Source organism: Mollisia scopiformis, assembly GCF_001500285.1.
Source record: "Mollisia scopiformis unplaced genomic scaffold LY89scaffold_26, whole genome shotgun sequence".
Classification (NCBI taxonomy): domain Eukaryota; kingdom Fungi; phylum Ascomycota; class Leotiomycetes; order Helotiales; family Mollisiaceae; genus Mollisia; species Mollisia scopiformis.
Genome location: NW_017263606.1, coordinates 581,994 through 598,158, shown reverse-complemented (window position 1 = coordinate 598,158; position 16,165 = coordinate 581,994). Strand labels below are relative to the sequence as shown.

General features: G+C 49.1%; 5 protein-coding genes across 5 annotated transcripts; 2 read left to right on the top strand and 3 right to left on the bottom strand.

The window, feature by feature from the left end:
* Nucleotides 1–202: 202 nt before the first annotated feature.
* On the bottom strand, nucleotides 203–1,445 carry LY89DRAFT_723642 (uncharacterized protein). The gene is made up of 3 exons (XM_018218833.1): nucleotides 1,202–1,445; nucleotides 881–1,124; nucleotides 203–809 (listed from the first exon to the last, which is right to left on the bottom strand). Exons 1-3 carry the CDS (start codon nucleotides 1,341–1,343, stop codon nucleotides 467–469), a joined length of 729 nt encoding a protein of 242 aa, XP_018064789.1. The 5' UTR covers nucleotides 1,344–1,445; the 3' UTR covers nucleotides 203–466.
* Nucleotides 1,446–6,825: 5,380 nt separating this feature from the next.
* Nucleotides 6,826–7,700, top strand: LY89DRAFT_261483 (uncharacterized protein). The gene has a single exon (XM_018206276.1). It carries the CDS (start codon nucleotides 7,101–7,103, stop codon nucleotides 7,581–7,583), a length of 483 nt encoding a protein of 160 aa, XP_018064788.1. The 5' UTR covers nucleotides 6,826–7,100; the 3' UTR covers nucleotides 7,584–7,700.
* LY89DRAFT_261223 (uncharacterized protein) lies at nucleotides 7,700–8,394 on the top strand. Its single transcript, XM_018206274.1, has one exon. It carries the CDS (start codon nucleotides 7,817–7,819, stop codon nucleotides 8,360–8,362), a length of 546 nt encoding a protein of 181 aa, XP_018064787.1. The 5' UTR covers nucleotides 7,700–7,816; the 3' UTR covers nucleotides 8,363–8,394.
* On the bottom strand, nucleotides 8,395–10,141 carry LY89DRAFT_261238 (NDT80/PhoG like DNA-binding family protein-like protein). Its single transcript, XM_018206275.1, has 2 exons — nucleotides 9,914–10,141; nucleotides 8,395–9,834 (listed from the first exon to the last, which is right to left on the bottom strand). The coding sequence occupies exons 1-2, from the start codon at nucleotides 9,943–9,945 to the stop codon at nucleotides 8,427–8,429; spliced, it is 1,440 nt and encodes a 479-aa protein (XP_018064786.1). The 5' UTR covers nucleotides 9,946–10,141; the 3' UTR covers nucleotides 8,395–8,426.
* A 407-nt stretch (nucleotides 10,142–10,548) lies between these two features.
* LY89DRAFT_700881 (uncharacterized protein) lies at nucleotides 10,549–10,731 on the bottom strand (the record flags this gene model as incomplete). The annotated part of the gene is made up of 1 exon (XM_018217151.1): nucleotides 10,549–10,731. One exon carries the CDS (start codon nucleotides 10,729–10,731, stop codon nucleotides 10,549–10,551), a length of 183 nt encoding a protein of 60 aa, XP_018064785.1.
* Nucleotides 10,732–16,165: the final 5,434 nt, after the last annotated feature.

Below are 16,165 nucleotides of genomic sequence, written 5' to 3'. Positions count from 1 at the left end.
GAACATTGTTTTTATTTCTCTGATAAATATATACAAGGAGACAAGACCTTCAAAATCATACCCCAAGTCTTAGAACCATTCACTAATCAGAAGAGCTAGTGGTCAATATGTCTCAAAGTTCAGGAACATCTACTAATTAGATAGTCTAGCAGGCAATAGTAAGTCTCCCGCGGGGGAAATTGCCATATAAATCGACTTTCTGAACCCATTCATGTTACACTTTTCCCTAACTTTTAAATTCTTCGTCGCTGATACAATTGAATCATCATCATGGATTCCCCAAGACTAAGGATTAATTCTCCCTTTCGCTGGTTCCGCTTTAGACCACACCTACTACGCATCTTCCATTGATGAAGATGTCATAGAATTCTGGCCCATGGTAAGAAGCATTCATGATCAGTGCCCTTTTAAGTAGTGTAATTACTAGTCAAGCCTTCGCATCTTGCTCACTACCATGCTCAACTCTTCAATCAGTCGCGAGTTCTTCAACATTCGCGCTCGCATATCCAGTTCCAACTCCAGATCCGGACAGCTCAACTCTAACAGGCTCCTTGCTATTTCCTTCTGTAGGGAGCTCCGCTTTATGATACTCGCTAATCGCTTTTGCATCTGAGCTTGCTGGTTGCGTTTGTGATGCTCCCTTTCGTCGTTTCCAGATGAACAACACAGTCAATCCCACAACAGCCAATACAAACAACAGTACGACAACACCAATCGCTGCCTTTGCACCCGTAGAGAGATCTGGATTTGGATTTGGAGCCGACGTTTGTGTCAGAGGTGATGTCGTGGATGTGGATAAAGGTTGTTGCCTGATATGTTGGATCTGCTGTCAGCCACCAACTCTGACGAACGTCGCTCATGACGAGGAGTATTAACCTACGTCATAGTTGCTGAAGTTGAACTTGTAGTCAAGGGTATATTAGTCGTCGATACCGAAGTTTCGGTTATTGTGGTACTTTGCAAAGTATTGCTCGATATCGACCCAATAGCGAATCGTCCATCAAATGTATAACTACAAGGGCCCTGTGATGAATTGAGATCGCAGATAACGAGGAAGTAGTTGTTTCTGCCCCCAAATACATCGACAGGCGTCCAAGAATAGTTGCCTGTATTTGGTGTCGAGACTAGATTAAATGATTAAGATTAGCTTAACTTTGAGTAGGGGAAACTTATTCGATAAGATTAGGAAGGGAGCAAAGACCTGTGATATTGGTAGCTTCAATGTTATTATCGTATGATAGCTGTATGAATACAGGTCCAGGAGTAGTGGGCGACCATCTTATGAGATAAGGTTTGTCGACTGGAATGTCCTCGCCAGCCGTGGGGGCAATAAACGGATTCATTATCGATATTACTCAAGATATTTTGAGCGCAAAAGGAGACCAAAGAAGTATCAAACAGCAGAAATTTATGAGAAAAATGAACTTTGGATAAGAGGGATTTGCTATGCATCTGACATTAGAAATGGAGATGAGAAGGACAAAACCTCTGTAAGGAGGGAGAAGGCTGTGGAGCATCCCGTTGAGGCTATTCCTGGGCCACACCTGCAAGATAGGGTGCAAAACAGACAAGGCTCTTCCGCTCCTGGCGGGCGGAGTCGATTCTAAATCGAGGGAGTGTACGTGCGATCCAGTGTTCCCATCCAATGAAAGTACCCAATCTTGGAAGTCTCAAACCACTAAAAAAGCCATAGCCTTAATCTTGTGCACAAACAAGGAGAGAAAACACGGGAAGGAAAAAGTAACTATGGCTTGATTCAGCGCGGATACGGAACCGTCTTAAGTGCGCATAGGAGTATTGACGAATCGCGGCACTAGACTCTCAAAAGCTTGCTTATCTCTCCACAGCGGAGGCGCCCAGGATCTCGTGGGGCGACATGTGGAGAGCTTATCTGGTTAGTTCAGGAACAGAATCAGTCGGCACCTCCCGCGCTGACAACGTATTCAATTCGAGGGTGTCAAGGGCTTATGCATTTCCTGAATCAATTCTTAACTATTGGTTGCTCCTGTTCTTCTCATGGCGTAGGTGGAAAGCAATAGAGCCTATAATATGCGCTCTGGATTCTATCACGATACTGCATGCAGAAAGGCTAAAGTGATAGAATCTAATTGATATTGAAATATATCCTTCTATGATTGCTCGTAGACTACAAACTATTTCTTCTTTGGAGAGTTATTTCGAAAAAGCCCTGTCGCGATTAACGAATATTTTAGGTATAATAGCCTGCGTGCTCTAAGCCAATATCTAACCTTATTAGTGAGGATACTGTTCCAGTTGCTCATGCACTGCTCGGGGACTGCTCAGGTTGCTCAAGCTGATCTGACGGCTCAGATCAGACTCAGGTGAACTGGCTGAGTCGAGGGTGAACCGAGGGTGATTAGCGGCTGAGCAAGAGCAGCAAGCTTACTAACCTTACCTAGATACACGGCGCTGAAGAACTAGAACATTGACTAATGATATCGAATCATCTATTCCTAGTAGATACTACCTCTACATTCTCAGATACCCAACACGCATCAAGATATCAGAAGGACAGCCTTTGAGCAAGAGTACGATCGAAGTATGTCCCTAGCATCCGAACGAGTCAATAGCTCCTGCAATGTCTGTGTTTTCGAGATTTTCATCGAGAATATCGGAGGTCAATCATCCACACTATACGGATAACGATCAAATATTCCAGTGTTTTGAAACTTCCCCCTCGATGACAACAAGAGAAGGTTGAAAGACCACTGCAAGAGTCATTTTAAGGGGTTGGTGGGTAATATAAGATCTTGCAACGTACATGATGATATCAGGACAGGTTGTGGAGTGGACGATACCTATCTCTTCGTGAGCTGCCGAACTCTCTGCTTCCTCTGGTAGCACAAGCTGACCATTTAGCACAGGAATACATATGATACTGTGGCGCAAAGTCCGCACCAGGATGCATTCGACGTCGTATCTTCTGCCAAGGAGTCTGCAAGCCTTATACATTGAACAGAGACAACGAAAAGTTGCGGGAGAACTACAGAGACATAATCACCACTTCGTATGAATTAACGACTACGACGGAAAACAAGGCTGAGCAAGGAGAAGAGACTGATGTTTGGACATGTGTTGGAGACGATTGGGATAATGATTACTGCCCATATTTCCCGAACTATAAGCTTATCGCTCAACTTACCAGGGCTGGAGACGCTGTTGTTGGGCCTGTTGGAGATGAGTATCGGGGAAGGATCTTGGAAAGCATATGGGAGATTGGTAGAGGCGACAGAAGGCATGAGAGACTACTCGGAGACCTAAACCATTAGGCTCAATGGTCAAGGAATTGGATTAGGGAGAAAGAGAAGCGGATCTAGGTGTTGTTAGTGCCTGAGAGTGAGAATTGGAAAACAGATTTCAGGATACGATGCATCAATATGGTCATCCTATGTATCGATTCCTGCGTCTCAGTTGAAATCAGCGCAGATTGGTTTCCCCCAACAGTTGTAACTTCTCTCACATCCCGGAGAAGTCGTCAGGGGCCGGGGTTGGTCCATTCTATCTGGAGAAGGTGGGAGATGATCATTCTGGCACGTATACAGATGGGTGAGCCGTTCTTTATTGTTATTAAGTACATGAGCCCATGTACTGTTCCTCGTGGTACAAGACTCTGTATGTATAATTATTCTGCAGAGATTTAGCGAGCCTGGGCACATCTATTCCCCTATTTGCTCCCGCACTTGTAGCGTGACAAGATATACTTCAGCCGCCAAAGACATGGAACTGCTAATGTGTGAAAGGATCGTGGCCTAGCCATTAAAGATCCCAGCTCGAAATCCTGACGCCAAGCCTGGATGACGATGAGCATCCAAACCTGATGCATCACATTTCCGGGGTAACCTTCCGACTCCGGGATGAACAGCCTTGTGTCGGGCACGACGTTGAAGCAGCGAATACGAGTCATTCCCTATAGTGAGATCTCCATAAGCCTTTACCTTGATTGGGTGTGCACGGTCTCAAGGTTTACCGCTAATTTCAGGGGCTGGAGAGGTTAGTCCACTACGACTTGTGGGAAGTATATGGGATCATGGCTGAGATGGGAGGATACTAAGGTGCGCAGAGGTTGGGGAAATATTAGCGAGTGGGTGAACACTATTTCGAGGTAGTGGAAGAGATGTAGAATGATACGAAAGGTGGGGTGAGATGAAGCGTAAAATAAGCTAGTGAGAGCAAGCGGGAAATACCCATAGACATCAAGGATAAAAGCCGGCAGGACTTTAGTACTAGCTTTTGGGTAGTATTTTTCTGAATTGCCATTGGGACTTCACTAAGAAGCAGACCAGTTTAAGTAAGGGCTTGTTTAAAATTTTGTTCACTTTCCCCACAGCGTACAGTACGCTTGTGGACATTTCTTTCCCCATTGAAGATCTAAAACTCACTGGAGTAGGTTCCGATACAGAAGAAGACGAGAAAGGGAGAGCTCGCGAAGATATATGCAAAAGGCCACGATAAATAGCCTCTCGACCATCAGAGGTCCATGGCTCGCTTGTCATAGACTGCGGGCAATAGACACTGGTACCTTCTGCCCGCAAGACCTTACATCAAACTAGCAAAGTCCCTGCAAATGGAGGTTTGTATCCAATTTCCATGCCAATGATATGCAAGTCGCCAACGCCGAAGAACGCACGCATCCGGTCGAGGCTGTTTAGAAATCTCGAAGCCATCTCCGCAAGTAAAGGTGGATCGCAAGACTCTCGATTCGTACGGTACGTTCCCTGCCATTCATGATATATCGAGATGGCAGAAGGAAATTCGCATGCCAATGGTTCAATAGCTATATTGTGGCGGTCGGACAAATTCATCACTTCTGTTTCGTCGTGGGTCATCGAAGAGGGAATTTCGTCAATATGTATAGTAGCTAAGTGAACTGCGGCTTGTCAGCTGCAGAAAATAGTGAAAGGGGCTTCGAATTGCAATAGTGGTAGCCTTCGAATTTTGTAATAAATGCAAGAAGAAAATCGCATCTGCGAGGTTCAGAACTCGGAGTATGAAAGATTTTGCAACTACCTTTTCAGGGGTAACATCTGTCATCAAGAGCTTCACTTACTTTCCCAGTCTCAACATACCATACCCTCACTTCCCATTTTCTCTCCCAATATCCTCCCTCTCCCCTTGTCCTCCTCTCAACCACCCTCCATGTCGAAATCAAGGCTCCAGCATCGTCAGCGGTGACAGTTGTCCCCCCAACATCGATTGCGCCATCCGCCATCAGCGTCAGCGGCTCAAAGATATGCAAGCACAAAGCAGCGGTCCTCAATCTTAATTGACTTTTTATCAATTCATAGGGTCTCTCAGTAGAGGCTTCGTAGTGGGATGGTTGGTGGAAGGATATGCACCTCGCTCAAAGGGGTTGTGGTGTTACACAAGAATAGCTATGTTTTTCAGCCAATCAGGGGTCTGGGCTGGTATTGTCAGCCAACTTGCACAAGTTGTGAGCTTGGTGTTTCGAGATTCGAGATGTTGGATTCTGATCAGATTTCTACTGGGTCCCATCGAGGCAGACTCACGATGTTCAAGGGCTGTAATCTAGAGTCAAACTTCTCTCATCTCTCTTCCGAGGCTCTAGGCTTTGATCTTATAAGTCCATGAGACAATAATCAAGCATTTTCCATCGCTTTTCAATCACCACCGCAAGCTGTGCACTCTCTCAACTCCATTCAGTTCGATACTAGACTTCCACAAGCACTTTTGCTTCCGTCCGATAATACTCGAATGCAAACGACCTGAGCGGCCACCTGCATGCTTCTCACGGCCTTCAAGACTCAGAATATTCAATAGAATAGAGGCCTGTTGGCTAATCTGCCCTGAAATTCGTCCAAACAGCATACCGGGTGCGCATCCTCCCTCTGACTCTGCTACGATCCAAAAGACTGATATAGAGATCCTACTGCCATCTGCAAGAATCTCTCCTCTTCCTCCACTGCCGAGTCCTCTCCTACCGCCTCCTTCTTTTCACGAAGGCAACCGAGTATCACCAGCAACTACCTTTGCTACCAACCCTCGACATGTAATTACAGCAATACGAAGTATCACAGCTAGCTACACACTCTTCGCCAACCAGAGCCGAGTAGGACGGTCCAGGAGCATAAACTCGGTGGACACAAAATCTAGTCTATGAGAACATCAGAGAGAAAGACTTGCATAGTCCCCTTGATACTGCAGACCTACTCTGCAGACAACATCAATTCCTACTCCCTTAGCAGACAGAATACAACAACTTCACACCCATCCCTCTCCACCAAGCAAAGCATCTTTCTCCTTCCCTCCTGACAAAACAACACCAAAACCAAATATACACCTCGAACCTTCTCATCCTTCCCACAACGCACAAACGATCCCTTTCACTCCACCATCCTTCAACCCCCCTCCTACCTTAACCACAATCACATCACCAACCCCTCCTCCCTCCTTCCCTCCTCGAAAGCCACCTCCCTCCTCCATCTTCCCCTCCCGCAAGCGCGCAGAAAAACACAATGATCCTCCTCCTCCCATATCCGATCCAGAAATCACAATACCCAAAAGGGTCATGGGGCATAACTGTTACTTATTAGTTAGTAGGGCATAGTTCTCCAACCAACACCTCATCAAACCAAGATGTCTTTCGCCGGTCCACAAATATCCTTATGGCATGGCACGGCATAAAAATGTCAAGCAGTAGTAGCACCTTACCCCGAACTCGTTCCTTCCTCTCATCTCACTCCCACAACACCATTCACAATACGCTTCCCGACGACACTTTCAACCCCGATGGGAAGGCACTGAGACGCAAATCTAATCTACCTACCTACCTCTCCTCCTCACCTCGATCACTAGGCGACCCCGCAATACATACCCTTCCTCCAACGAAAAAATGTTCACGAACAGAACAGAACAGAACAACCGCAATCACCTACCTACCCGACCACCATCCCTCCACAGCCCTTTTCTCTCTCTGGTAAACGTTGCAGACAGCTATTGCGCTAAACCTTGCGAGCGAGCAAAATCTCGATCGATCAAATCGGCCTTCCAAGCGATACAACCAGTGATGGTGGTGGTGGTGGTGGTGGGCCGAAGGAGATAGTAGACGGGGCATGAGATAGATGTCTTGCACTTGCATCAACGAGAGAGAGAGAGACAACACTAAGTGCCGTTCTATTTATGCGTTTTCAGCGCGCACTGATACCAGACCAGGTTTGTTTGCGATGGTGTGGAGAGCTCTCCCGGGTTTGTGTCTATCTATCTGTTCCAAAATGTCAAGATGCTTCTTTTATCTAGTCCTAGACACCCTACACCTAATCCATATATCACCCCTCCTCCCCCTCCCCCCCTCTCTCTCTCAACCAAGATCCCTTAGATTCCACGACTTCGTGTTCTTGCTTGCTTACCTATTTCCACTGTGCGTTTGCTTATCTGCCTTTGCTTTCCTCCCAACAACAACAACAACAACATACATTAGATCCTACAAACCCTGCACTGCATGTCCAAGCCAGTGGGCGAGGTTGGAAAAGATGATGGTGGTGGTGGTGAGTTGCTGGAGGGGAAATCAGGGTGAGGGTTTATGTGGATGCTTAGAGAAAGAATAGAAGGAAGGAAGGAAGGAAGGGTTGGTGGATGTACAGGCAAGCAAGAAGGGAGAAGACAAGATAGAGTATGATAGATTAAATCCCCCATTTCAGAATCAAGATGTCAAAATTCTTTCCAGTGATTGTAAAAGTGGAAGGATGATGGGGTAAAGCGGGTGGGAACTGATCTTGTGAAAAGAGGAACCAAGAAGGGGGGTTTATGTTAGAACGACATTTGGACGAAAGATCTTTAGATGAAATCTGATCAAGTCGCATCTCACATCACATCACAAGATCAGAGGAAACCTAGAAGCGGTGGAAATCTAGCATGCACAATGCCACCTGAATTTGACTTGAACCTACTCCCCTCTCCTCTTTCTCCCGTCCCCACATTACAACACCACCTCCCCCCTTCCCCACTTCCTCACCTTCTCTATCTCGCATCAAACGACAACTTAACAACAACAGCAACAAGTCAAATCAGTACAACCACGCATAGCAAAGCACAGCAAAAGTCTCTCTCCCCTTCCTTCAACTTCTATCTCCACCCCTCCACCTCAACGAAAGAAAACCCCATCGAACTTTTAAAACAAATCTCGTCTCTCCATACCCTCCAACCTTCCATGCCATCGATGCCATCCATCCATAGCCTAGCTCAGTTCAGCTCAAATAGGTATCTGCCCGCCCAATCCATATCTGTGTCCCAATCCCTTTCCATACGCCTTTTCCCAGTGATCGATTGCCCGATTCCTGAATCTCAATCCCAATCCCAAGCCCAAGTCCCAAAGCAATATGGTTGATTGATAGATTGAACAGAATGAAAAATGCCACCCACAACAAAGGAGAAATGACGCGAAATGTCCATCAACTAATATTCAACTCCTGCTGCATCAGCGCTGTAGGAAAGAACCCCTTCGACTCCAACGTGCCCTCCCAGCGCCCACAATGCCTCCCAAATGCATCCTGCGAGCTCGTCAAACTCGGGAGGACGTAGCTGCTCGAGCCTCCGTACTCCGATTTGACTTTCGAGGTCGTGTATCCGGACATGCTCGGTAAATGGAGGAAGCGATCTTCGTGGCCTTCGTAGATAGCTCCCGGACAATAGAGGTAGCCTGGCGACTCGACGATATTCCGCGCGTCTTCCGCGGAGAGGGTGGGTTCCATTGGGATCTGAAGAGGGGCGATGTTGCTGCGGTAGTGATGTGACCTGGTATCGTATGAATTCGAGTACCCGGATCCAGGGAGCATGGAGGAGGAGCCGGACATGCTCATGTCGCCTGGTGCTCGTGATGCTCCTCCGCTGGGCGTGTAGGAGCCTGCACCTCCGCCGCCAGAGCCGCCTGGGCCGCCGGAACTCGTGTTGCTTCCTCTGCGCTCGCTTTGGTAATGGCCTGGTGAGCGTCCGCGGACTACCATGGGGGCAGACATGCGGGATGCAATTTTGATCCACCGGTCAGATGCATGTGAACCGCCAACGTCTGCGAAAAGCTCGACAAGAAGGTGGTAATACTGTTGAGCAGCTCTTCGCTTGCCGTTATTTGCTGTGGCATTTTTGAATTGGATGCGCTCGAATGTCGCTTCCACCGCAGGTTGGTTTGGGTTCTGGTTGAAGCCTTCTCCATAGAGACCTGCTCTGCTATTCTCACCATAAAGTCCTCCGTGTGGTGCAGCAGGTCGAGGGGCCAAGTTGATTCTCGCCGGTTTTTCTTGGGGACCTTTGTCTCGCTTCGGCGTATGTTGAACCAACTCAATGGCTTTCCCATCCTTTCCGTCGACTACCGCGGCAATCGACATGGCGAAGTTGTGTACTTGTGGTCCGGCGCCACCATGTTGCACCACGTACATGCTACCTGTTGGGATCGTGGGGCTAAGGGTATAGGAGCAATTTAAGGAGAAGTAATTCCTCCTGTAACACGTCCAGTCATTATCGGCCATGAAGAATCCCTTGTCGATTCTTCCGAAAATTTCTGGTTTGATGATCTGACCATCCGAGGTTTGGAGTTGATACAGTACCTCGGTGGGAAACAAAGGGGGACAAGGGGTCCCGCCCATAGAAGCGTCCATGTTGGAAATGGGACTTGTAAATCCGCTTGAGGTAGGTGATAAAGGCACGCCTCTCACCGTCCCAGAAAGGGATGGAGATCTTGTAAAGTGATCTGTGCGGCGCAAGTGTGGTGTTGCACTTGTGTATATATCTCGAGCAGTAATTGGTGATGTAGGATGTGGCAAGGCCGGAGAGCGGGATAGTGATGTCAGCCCAGAGGACGTGTTACTGCGCGGATATTTCATTATTATCTGATCACAAAAATCGATGGTGTACTGCGATCACAAAGGAGAGACTCAGTACATACTAAGAGCCTAATCTGTGCTTAATATCAGGCATAGAAGGGAATATTGATGAGGCCGGAGAAAAGTATGAACTGCCGCCGCTAGAGTACGTGGAACCGCTCAAGCTCGGTTGATAGAGATTGCTGTATGGCGAGAATGTCAACGTAGATGACGAGGATGTATTCTGTACCGTTGAATCAATGCTGTAAACAGGGCTGTTTGAGGTACCGGAGTCTGAACTAAATCTGAGCTATCAATCAGCCACAACGATGCATGACAGTAAGACAACATTTAAGGTTCAAGAGATAGCCAGAAGCTGGGTCACAATCCCAATAATTGGCATCGATGCCCAGTTGGACTGCATCAAAGGTAGGACAGCCAACTCAATCTTCTGTGGCACAACGAGGAGCGGGGAGGGCTCTCGTGGTGCATGGGGCGGGAGAACGGTCAGACAGGGTGAGGCTTAAGCCGTGCAACGGCTGACAACCGCTGACATGATGGTAAATTCGTGGCATTTAGTTGCACTTTCCGATAGCTTGGGCAGAGTTGTCTCCACGATAAGAGAATTGGAGTGTTGAAACCAAACCGTGCGTATGCGCGAGAATCCTGGGTGGCTGGGCGGCGACCACGAGAAAGGTTGACCAATGAAATTGAAGACTCACCGAACATCATCTGTAGCAGGTATGTTCATGTATCGAAGCCCCATGTCAGAGGGTAGAGGCGGCTGGTTGTAGTCCTGTCTGGAAGAGCTGTCAGGCTCCGAATCCGACCCGACAATACACGAAGGTGAATGGCCAGAATAAGCGGCTAGGTCTTGGATGTTACCAGATTGCGAGCACATTAAGTGGTTGAGCGAGGAGGGTGTGAGAACTATTGGGCCCAAGGTTAGTATCGGCCATCTTAAAAATTTCTGAACGGGATGCTCGTGGTAAAAGATTCAGATGTGCGAACGAAGGAAATTGCGCATAGAAGAAGAGTCGCAATTGACGAGCGACAATCAACCAGGAGCGAAGCGCAGCGCAGTAAAGGCATGTGTGATGTGATGGGTTGGGAATTATCCTTGTAGGGGGGCTTGCTCAGTACTGTACGTGCGTAAATGCCAAGGTGAAGGGAGGTTGTACCACGACGGCATCTCTGGAGATCCCGTTTGACGAAGAGGATACGCTTGTGAGGTATTCTTTGGAGCTGTGAAACCAATAGGCGTAGAGCAAAACGATGCACAGCGACTAATTCTGACGAGGGCGTGGGAGAACAAGAATAAACAAATAATATCAAATGCGATTGAGGAGTTCTTAATACTTCAAGAAGTCCTTTCTTTTGCAGCCCGTCTCCCGGTGTAATACGCTGCTGTGCCTGCCAAGAAAACCAACAAGATAATACATATCGAAATTGCACACACTGAGAAAAAGAACGTTGCTTACCTTCAGTCATTTGCAACTCTGTCGCCTGCTCCTTCGCTCGCGACTGCGTCTGTTCTCACGACTTCCTCTCTCTTTCCTTCCCTTCGTCTATCGCGGGGTTCTTCAGAAGAAGCAAAGGGACCAATGCAAGCGAAGAGATCTCGAGCTTGGTTGCGCGACAATTGCCCCCGTCCAAGAGCAAGCGAGCGCGGTCGACGACCAGCCCGCTGGTGAACAAAAGAAGGGATTGGATCCGATCAGATTGGGAGTAGTTTCTGAACGGGTTGTACTCCCTAATTCAAGCTCCCCGCACTCGTGGTGGGGAGGAGAGCGAGTGAGTGGTGATGAGGAAATCCTGGTGGAGGATATAGTGGAAAGAGGATAATAGTTCGCTCGGATGCGGACGCCCAACTGCAATGAGTTTCCCCCCGAGCGTCTGCACACTGACTGATTGAGAGCGTGATGACTGACTGGATTCACTTCCTCACTTCACTGACTGCTGCACCCCTCGGTCTGCACTGACCAGGACGGTGGAAGTGAGTGGAGGTCGGTGGAGGTGGTGGAGGTGAAGGTCCTGGACTGGCTGGTGGTAGTGGTGGTGCTGGATGAGGTGATGCTGGTCTTGCTTGGGTCTGGGATTGGCTGTGCGATAGATTGCAATGGGTGGCTGTTCTTTTCCCTCCACACACCCACGCCGCTTCGCTCTTCCCAGAAATATCCAGCAACCCTGCGGTTGCTTCTGCTGCTCCTGCTGCTACTCTCGAAAAAATTACGGTCTTCTTTCTTCGGTGACGAGGAGGAGGCAGCTCTGGCTCAATCTTCTCACTCACTTTCCAGCTCTGCACGCACTCGTTCAATCACGACCCAGGATGCGTGAAAGCTGCAATCAATCGATAATTTGCAAGAATCAGGGTCCCGCTGTCAGTCAGATCGGAAGATCCTCGCAGTGCGCCCGTGTTATGACCGGTTTTGATGAGATGGGATGTGACCGAATGTGATGTGAGGTAGTTGTTGTCTGGATGCGCGGCGACGCAATGCACGCCGTTCCTACAGCCGCCAGCAATATGCTATGCTGCTGTACGGCTTTGCGCAAGTGGAAGGCTCAACAGCACCGAAAGGGGTCTTGTTGCAAGCAGCACACAGCGATCCAACCGGACTTGGGGGCCAAAGATGAAAATATCTGGGAGATGTCCGTCGATTGGGCTCGGGTACTATTTTGAGCAGGAGGCGAATTACGAGTACCGGAGGACGATTGGTGGTGAGACAGAGACCGAGTGCTTGCTGACGAAGATCAATCAGCGGGTTGCGGGTGGTGACCCAGTCTTTATTCTTATACGTTTTCTAGTCTCTCGTTCTCGTCGAGGTCCGAGAATGGGCCAGTAAAGTAAGTAAGTGAGTAAGTGAGTAAGTAAGTATTTGAAGAAAGTCACTCGATGACGGAGGGACGTCCGGCTCGGGGGGCGACGGCCAGAAGCCTACTACGTCTTGATGTCTGGAGTATTTGAGAGACTGGAACAACGGGTCTGGTCCGAGTCGCAGCGGGGTGCGGCCAGAGCCAGATGGCGACGATGTTGGCGGCGATGGCGGACGGACGAGGACCTGATCCTGAAAAGGAGGAGGAGGAACAAAAAGTGAAATACAACTGCAGGTGCAATGCGGGTGCGGGATCCAGGATTGGCTGGTCACGTCACGTATGCCGGGCCAGAAAATCAGTGGTCGAGTCGAGTCTAGTAAGTAGTTGAGTGAAGATTAAGGGTTGAGGGTTGTGGGCTGGGCTGGGCTGTTGCTGCTGCTGCTGCTGCTTGTCTGGGTTAACCCTGAGTGCCTATGCTGCTTCGCGAAAAGGAAAGAAGTGTGGCTGACCTTCTTGATACGGCTGAGCCAAAGTCCCGGGTAATACTTGCAGGCAGCTCAACGACAGAAAACCAACACGAGAGGTCGCTCTGCCCGGGGTTCGAGAAGCGAGCAAAGACTTGCGCGTGCTCTTTCGACTTCTGCTGCAAACAATCCGGGATTCGAGACGCTGCTGCTGCTGCTGCGGTACGGACGGAAAGGATCGATTGCGCGCAGGAGGAAGGGAGAGGCAGCAACTGCAGGAGCAGATTCCAGATCTGATATGAGCTGATGATGATGTTGTTTGTTGAGGAGGATGCAAGTAAGCTTGACTGCTCACCCGACCGGTGTGTGGGACTTCCCCGACGCTCTGGTAAGGCGTTGAGGCTTCAAGAGAGGCAGCCGCAGGATGGGAAAGATTGAGAGAGGGAGGGAGAAAGAATGAGTAAGTGGGCGTGGGTGAGATTGATCTGTTTGTTTCGGACTGTGCTGGCCTTCTCTATCTTCTGACAACCTGAAACCTGGAGAAGGGTGTTGTCGGGAGTAGATATATGAACTTTCGTAGCTATTGCCACTAATGCTGTCGATATGGACTTCAATGGTCTTAGAAGCTTGTTGATGTTCAGCACGTGGGAGAGAGAAGCTTTCCTTCCAAATCTGGCACCTAGTCTAGCCTGTAAAGATTAGCTTGTCTGTACATGGTTCGTGTCTTTTTCTCCCCCTCTCGTGCCCGCCCCAGCTCTCCCTACGAGCAAGCAGCAGTCGCAATCCTCGGCGACGTGATCTTCAGCGACGTGCAAAAGTCCCATTGCCTTGGGTTTGGGGTTAATCTTACCTCCGACGGGCTCACCGAACAGCTTCCACAAGACGCTCAGAAAGTGACTGATCGACAGAAGCGTTGCGCAAAGCCCGCAGAACAAACGAGAGTGGTTTGGTCTGGTCCAAGTGGGTTTTCTTTGGGACGGGAGTATGACTATGGCAAGATGGGTGGATAGGATAGGGATAGACTCGACTCAGTTCGAGGCCTGTCGAGTATCTATCCAATTTTAAGGTTTGATTGACACAACAGCCTCAGATCTGTATTCTACTTAATTCGAGGATGGAGGCGTTCACTTGGTCCCCGGTATAGCCAATCAAGGTGCTTGCTATCGAGAAAGAGGAGAAGCAGCAACCCGTCACCTTACCTCACCCGCTCCGTCACTTAGCTGCATTCGCAGCAAAAAAGTCATGCTGAGAGATGTGGATTATTTCTCTCTCTGTCGAGTGAAAAAATGTTTCACGTCAGGTACAGTACACCTTCCCCCGAATGGCAGATTTGCGATTCGTCGAGGCGGTATCGAGATCCTCTCGCATGCACCTGAGGGATCTTCATTCCCCAAGAGTGATGTATCACTTTCGTCAGGTACAATCCGGCTACGACGCCCGAGAATCTTCAATGAGCCTCACCACTACCCTATCAGCCGTTGGCCCCCCCCCTAGAGACGGATCACCAGCGGTTGCCCTGCAGACACTCCGTTGGCGGCGATTTAGATCGAGCTATGCAGCAGCAGCCAGGCAACGGCGCTCTCTGTCCATCAGTGACTGATGGACTAACTTAATTAGCTGCCAATACGATAACCGGTTAATTGTATACTGTTCAGCTGGAGGATTCAACCAATGGAACAGCAGATTCCCCATTCTTTAACGAGTGGATGATGGCAGTTGAGAACGCCACCAGCAGCTCTGGAGCTGCGGGCTTGGTAAGGTTATGGAGGATGCGGGAGCTGTACGAAATATGTCTGAGAGGCCAAGAATGCCGGCCAGTGAGAGCGATCACGGTGAATTCCCATGGGAGGGGATGCATAACCCTGGGTGACACTGCACCTCACCACCACCGTCCACATACTCACTCCAAACAATTGTCATTGTTTTGCATTTTCCATATTTTCTTTTCCAAACCGCAAAGCATGCACGCACGCACGCACGCACGCAGGACGAAACATGCATTTTCTTGCATGCAAACCCATTCTTTCCAGCAAGGTTGCGTGCGTGCGTCCTGTCAAGGTACCTACTAGCTTAAGCCTTCAAGCCAGCCCAGCCTGCCTGCCCCACAGCAGCAGCCAGCTCCGTTTTCTCGTGGTAGTCTAACAGTGCTCTCCAATAGGGGAGGCCGGGAGACCTTAACGCCTCACTAAAACCAAGCATAGTAGCATGGCGCACTAGAGATGGCAGTCAACACTAAAGATGACAGGCGGTTCAGCGGTTTTTCCCCACACCTCCTCCCTACTGTACCCTAATAAATAAAGCCGCCGCCGCCGGTCATGACACTAATTACTGAAGGCTTGACTTGACTTGACACTACCTGGCGCTGGACAAGAACAGAACAGAACAGAACAATAGCACGATCCTCCTCCTCCATGCCAATGTCTCAGCCCAGACGCCAGCCAATCTGATCGCCTGATAATTATCGTGAGAGAGGGTCACTTGTCGATGCTTATCCTACATACATACATACATACCGTTGTTCGGCCGGTGCGTGTGTCTGAGATGAGAACGCCACCTATGCACAATGATATCAGGATGCGAGACATGAGGAACGGAGGAGGAATGGCGCTGGGTGAGTGAGTGAGTGAGTGGTGAGTATCACAGCTGGTTTGGTTGATTCTGATTCAGGGACCGTGGATGGAGTCGTAGCTTAGAATGCAAGTGACTGAGACCACCGTTAATTACTTCTACCTACTTACGCTTCCGAATGTCTTACTTTCACATCTAATGGCACCTAGCCTCCCTCAGCACTATCTATCCATCCATCCATCTGCGCCTCTCCTCTCTTCCCCTCACTAAAGCATCTCTGTCTCCAAACAGCATGACGACGAACTTTCCCCGATCTCATTTCATTCCAAGTTTGCCCCCAACCAGGTTTCCCCCTTCCCCCTCCCCTCCCCTCCCATCAATCTACCTACAATACCAAACTAGAGTCTTCTCAGGCAATGCATCATTCTCTGCCCCGCACCCAGGCTTAGCTCCCGTGCAGGAGCGTCGAATCAGAGAACGCCTATCTCC

Coding starts and splice junctions, on each gene's coding strand:
- LY89DRAFT_723642 (XM_018218833.1), bottom strand. CDS start 1,343: ATGAATCCGTTTATTGCCCCCACGGCTGGCGAGGACATTCCAGTCGAC. Junction 1,125..1,201: donor TGAAGCTACCAATATCACAG/GTCTTTGCTCCC, acceptor CATTTAATCTAG/TCTCGACACCAAATACAGGC. Junction 810..880: donor TCAACTTCAGCAACTATGAC/GTAGGTTAATAC, acceptor CCAACATATCAG/GCAACAACCTTTATCCACAT.
- LY89DRAFT_261483 (XM_018206276.1), top strand. CDS start 7,101: ATGTCTTGCACTTGCATCAACGAGAGAGAGAGAGACAACACTAAGTGC.
- LY89DRAFT_261223 (XM_018206274.1), top strand. CDS start 7,817: ATGAAATCTGATCAAGTCGCATCTCACATCACATCACAAGATCAGAGG.
- LY89DRAFT_261238 (XM_018206275.1), bottom strand. CDS start 9,945: ATGCCTGATATTAAGCACAGATTAGGCTCTTA. Junction 9,835..9,913: donor AAGCACAGATTAGGCTCTTA/GTATGTACTGAG, acceptor ATATCCGCGCAG/TAACACGTCCTCTGGGCTGA.